We start from the raw sequence: 5,000 nt of genomic DNA, 5'->3' as shown, positions 1-5,000 counted from the left end.
CTCTCCTCCCTGTGTCCCTTTCTCACAGTAAGACACCTCTCCTCCCTCTCTCCTCTCCCTGTGTCCCTCTCTCACAGTATGACACCTCTCTCTCTCCCTCCCTGTGTCCCTCACTCACAGTGTGACTCTCTCTCTCCCTCCCTGTGTCCCTCTCACAGTATGACACCTCCTCCCTGTGTCCCTCACTCACAGACACCTCCCTCTCTCCCTCCCTGTGTCCCTCACTCACAGTGTGACACCTCTCTCTCCCTCCCTGTGTCCCTCTCACAGTAAGACACCTCTCCCCTCTCTCCCTCCCTGTGTCCCTCTCTCACAGTGTGACACCTCTCCCTCTCTCCCTCCCTGTGTCCCTTTCTCACAGTAAGACACCTCTCTCTCTCTCCCTCCCTGTGTCCCTCACTCACAGTGTGACACCTCTCTCTCCCTTCTCTCGTGTCTTATCAGCTCCTCTTATTAAAGTAGCTTAATAGATGACTTATTCTGCTGCCTCCCTCACTCGGATCAGACCGGGTCTGGATTCAACGGGAAACGGGTCTAGTTGTCATCGGATCCATTCGGGAACGAGTTAGTACATTATACAAAAAATATATTCATGCATATCGGGTGCGGATGTGAACGGCCAAGGAACATTTCGGGAACCGGTCCAATTTTTTTTGGGGACCTGTGAAGACCTGTCTGATGGAGGGTGAGAGGGGTGTAGAGAGGAAAGCTTTAAGGTGGAGGGATCAGACATACTTGTGAGGGCGCGGACTTGTAGGGAGTCTGTTGAGATCATGTGACGGAAAAGGAACGGGACTCTGTCATCTGACACAGCAGGACGATGAGACGCGCCCTGAAAGAGAGAGAGATGCACACACACACGCACACACACACACACACACGCACGGCAACACACATGTGTAATGATACTGTATCTAAACTGTTCTCCTCTCCTCTATGGAGGGTAATGATACTGTATCTAAACTGCTCTCCTCTATGGAGGGTAATGATACTGTATCTAAACTGTTCTCCTCTCCTCTATGGAGGGTAATGATACTGTATCTAAACTGTTCTCCTCTCCTCTATGGAGGGTAATGATACTGTATCTAAACTGCTCTCCTCTATGGAGGGTAATGATACTGTATCTAAACTGCTCTCCTCTCCTTTATGGAGGGTACAGAAAGTGCATATTGTATTGAACCACTCAACCATTTTACTTTCACATGAAGACTTGAGAGCAGCATTAACCCAGATCCACTCTGCGGGCGACCCCATTGTGTCTGTTCCAAACTAAAAGCTTTCCAAAAGGCCCTCCAGGACACGGGCCCCCCCAAAGCAGTATAGAGTAACAGAGGTAAAGAAACACTCACAAGCTTCTTCCTCTGCTTGGAGCGATCTCTGTACACAAAGACCACCGCGGTCTTAAACACTGGGAGATGGAGAGAGACGGAGACAAAGGTAGGGGGAGGGAGACGGAGAGGGGGAGGGAGACGGAGACAAAGGTAGGGGAGGGAGACGGAGAGGGGAGGGAGACGGAGACAGAGGTAGGGGGAGGGAGACGGAGAGGGGGAGGGAGACGGAGAGGGGAGGGAGACGGAGACAAAGGTAGGGGGAGGGAGACGGAGAGGGGGAGGGAGATGGAGAGGGGGAGGGAGATGGAGAGGGGGAGGGAGACGGAGAGGGGGAGGGAGATGGAGAGGGGAGGGAGACGGAGAGGGGGAGGGAGATGGAGAGGGGGAGGGAGATGGAGGGGGGAGGGAGATGGAGAGGGGGAGGGAGATGGGAGAGGGGAGGGAGGGAGATGGAGAGGGGAGGGAGATGGAGAGGGGGGAGGGAGATGGAGAGAGGGGGAGGGAGATGGATGGAGAGGGGGAGGGAGACGGAGAGGGGGAGGGAGATGGAGAGGGGAGGGAGATGGAGAGATGGGGAGGGAGATGGAGAGGGAGGGGGGAGGAGACGGAGAGGGGAGGGGAGATGGGAGAGGGAGGGGGAGAGAGATGGAGAGAAAGGTATGGGGGGGAGATGGAGACGGAGAGGGGGGGAGGGGAGATGGAGAGAGGGGGAGGGAGATGGAGAGGGGGAGGAGATGGGGAGGTGGAGAGAGAGGAGGAAGGTAGGGAGATGGAGAGAGGGAGGAGGGGGAGAGAGAGAAGGAGGAGGAAGGTAGGGGAGGGAGATGGAGAGAGAGAGGAGGAAGGTAGGGAGATGGAGAGAGAGGGGAGGAGGAAGGTAGGGGGGGGAGGGAGATGGAGAGAGGGAGGAGAAAGGTAGGGAGATGGAGAGAGGGAGGAGGAAGGTAGGGAGATGGAGAGAGGGAGGTAGGGGAGGGAGATGGAGAGAGGGAGGAGGAAGGTAGGGAGATGGAGAGAGGGAGGTAGGGGGGAGGGAGATGTAGAGAGGGAGGAGGAAGGTAGGGGAGGGAGATGGAGAGAGAAGGAGGAGGAAGATAGGGGGAGATGGAGAGAGGAGGTAGGTAGGGGGAGGGAGATGGAGAGAGGGAGGAGGAAGGTAGGGGGAGGGAGATGGAGAGAGAGGGGGGGTGAAGGGGAAGAGCATTAGAGTAGCACACAATTTCATACCACATTGTAAAGCATTTACTAAAGAACATTTACAACCAACATGTCTGCTTTTAGGGGTTACCATTTGAAAAAATCTCCATTGCAGAAGCCACTAAGCCACAAGACTAAGACAATAATTAAAATGCACCACTGGCCTCACCCACTCCCTCTGTTCTCTTCTACTAATACCTGGCCTGGGAACAGCTCTCACTCACACACTCTGTTCTCTTCTACTAATACCTGGCCTGGGAACAGCTCTCACCCACTCCCTCTATTCTCTTCTACTAATGCCTGGCCTGGGAACAGCTCTCACCCACTCACTCTGTTCTCTTCTACTAATGCCTGGCCTGGGAACAGCTCTCACCCACTCCCTCTATTCTCTTCTACTAATGCCTGGCCTGGGAACAGCTCTCACCCACTCCCTCTATTCTCTTCTACTAATGCCTGGCCTGGGAACAGCTCTCACTCACTCACTCTGTTCTCTTCTACTAATGCCTGGCCTGGGAACAGCTCTCACCACTCACTCTGTTCTCTTCTACTAATGCCTGGCCTGGGAACAGCTCTCACTCACTCACTCTGTTCTCTTCTACTAATACCTGGCCTGGGAACAGCTCTCACCCACTCCCTCTATTCTCTTCTACTAATGCCTGGCCTGGGAACAGCTGTCACCCACTCCCTCTATTCTCTTCTACTAATGCCTGGCCTGGGAACAGCTCTCACCCACTCACTCTGTTCTCTTCTACTAATGCCTGGCCTGGGAACAGCTCTCACTCACTCACTCTGTTCTCTTCTACTAATGCCTGGCCTGGGAACAGCTCTCACTCACTCACTCTGTTCTCTTCTACTAATGCCTGGCCTGGGAACAGCTCTCACCCAATCACTCTGTTCTCTTCTACAAATGCCTGGCCTGGGAACAGCTCTCACCACTCACTCTGTTCTCTACTACAAATGCCTGGCCTGGGAACAGTCCTTGGAGGTTTGTAACGTGTTCTATTAACACCGTAAAGTGGCTGAACACTGTAGGTTCTCCAGAAACACTTTGCTACAGTCAGTAGCCTAGCTGGCCTTGCGAGACAGAGTATGAGAGAGCATTAATTAACCTTCACAAAATCATTACGATCGTTAACAGGGAGAATGTTTGACAGACGATACTGCCTAAATATATGTCCTCTCCTCAGGGTAGCCTAGTGGTTAGAGTGGAGGGGCGGCAGGTAGCCTAGTGGTTAGAGTGGTGGGGCGGCAGGTAGCCTAGTGGTTAGAGGGGCGGCAGGTAGCCTAGTGGTTAGAGTGTAGAGGAGGCAGGTAGCCTAGTGGTTAGAGTGGATGGGCGGCAGGTAGCCTAGTGGTTAGAGTGGGGGGGCGACAGGTAAACTAGTGGTTAGAGTGGAGGGGCGGCAGGTAGCCTAGTGGTTAGAGTGGAGGGGCGGCAGGTAGCCTAGTGGTTAGAGTGGAGGGGCGGCAGGTAGCCTAGTGGTTAAAGTGGAGGGGTGGCATGTAGCCTAGTGGTTAGAGTGGAGGGGCGGCAGGTAGCCTAGTGGTTAGAGTGGAGGGGCGGCAGGTAGCCTAGTGGTTAGAGTGGAGGGGCGGCAGGTAGCCTAGTGGTTAAAGTGGAGGGGTGGCATGTAGCCTAGTGGTTAGAGTGGAGGGGCGGCAGGTAGCCTAGTGGTTAGAGTGGAGGGGCGGCAGGTAGCCTAGTGTTTAGAGTGGAGGGGCGGCAGGTAGCCTAGTGGTTAGAGTGGAGGGGCGGCAGGTAGCCTAGTGGTTAGAGTGGAGGGGCGGCAGGTAGCCTAGTGGTTAAAGTGGAGGGGTGGCATGTAGCCTAGTGGTTAGAGTGGAGGGGCGGCAGGTAGCCTAGTGGTTAAAGTGGAGGGGTGGCATGTAGCCTAGTGGTTAGAGTGGAGGGGCGGCAGGTAGCCTAGTGGTTAGAGTGGAGGGGCGGCAGGTAGCCTAGTGGTTAGAGTGGAGGGGCGGCAGGTAGCCTAGTGGTTAGAGTGGAGGGGTGGCAGGTAGCCTAGTGGTTAGAGTGTAGGGGCGGCAGGTAGCCTAGTGGTTAGAGTGGAGGGGCGGCAGGTAGCCTAGTGGTTAGAGTGGGAGGAGGGGCGGCAGGTAGCCTAGTGGTTAGAGTGTAGGGGCGGCAGGGTAGCCTAGTGGTTAAAGTGGAGGGGCGGCAGGTAGCCTAGTGGTTAGAGTGGGGGGTGGCAGGGTAGCCTAGTGGTTAGAGTGGAGGGGCGGCAGGGTAGCCTAGTGGTTAGAGTGGGGGCGGCAGGGTAGCCTAGTGGTTAGAGTGTAGGGGCGGCAGCTAGCCTAGTGGTTAGAGTGGGGGGTGGCAGGGTAGCCTAGTGGTTAGAGTGGGGGGTGGCAGGGTAGCCTAGTGGTTAGAGTGGGGGCGGCAGGGTAGCCTAGTGGTTAGAGTGGAGGGGCGGCAGCTAGCCTAGTGGTTAGAGTGGGGGGTGGCAGGGTAGA

The 5,000-nt window shown here is 55.4% G+C and overlaps 1 protein-coding gene across 6 annotated transcripts in view; it reads right to left on the bottom strand.

The window, feature by feature from the left end:
* The window catches only part of LOC112231461 (rho guanine nucleotide exchange factor TIAM1-like), a 204,796-nt gene that overhangs the window by 7,779 nt on the left and 192,017 nt on the right, over positions 1-5,000 (bottom strand). For all 6 annotated transcript variants that reach the window (XM_042311258.1, XM_042311256.1, XM_042311253.1 and 3 more), the window contains exons 25-26: positions 1,350-1,408; positions 736-832 (exon numbers count right to left, since the gene is read on the bottom strand). In XM_042311258.1, coding sequence (XP_042167192.1) covers positions 736-832; positions 1,350-1,408 — 156 coding nt within the window. The remainder of the gene's footprint in view (positions 1-735; positions 833-1,349; positions 1,409-5,000) is intronic.

This window comes from Oncorhynchus tshawytscha, linkage group LG33, assembly GCF_018296145.1.
Source record: "Oncorhynchus tshawytscha isolate Ot180627B linkage group LG33, Otsh_v2.0, whole genome shotgun sequence".
NCBI classification, from domain to species: domain Eukaryota; kingdom Metazoa; phylum Chordata; class Actinopteri; order Salmoniformes; family Salmonidae; genus Oncorhynchus; species Oncorhynchus tshawytscha.
Note: the sequence above shows the minus strand (reverse complement) of the source record. Positions and strands in the feature narration are given on the sequence as shown.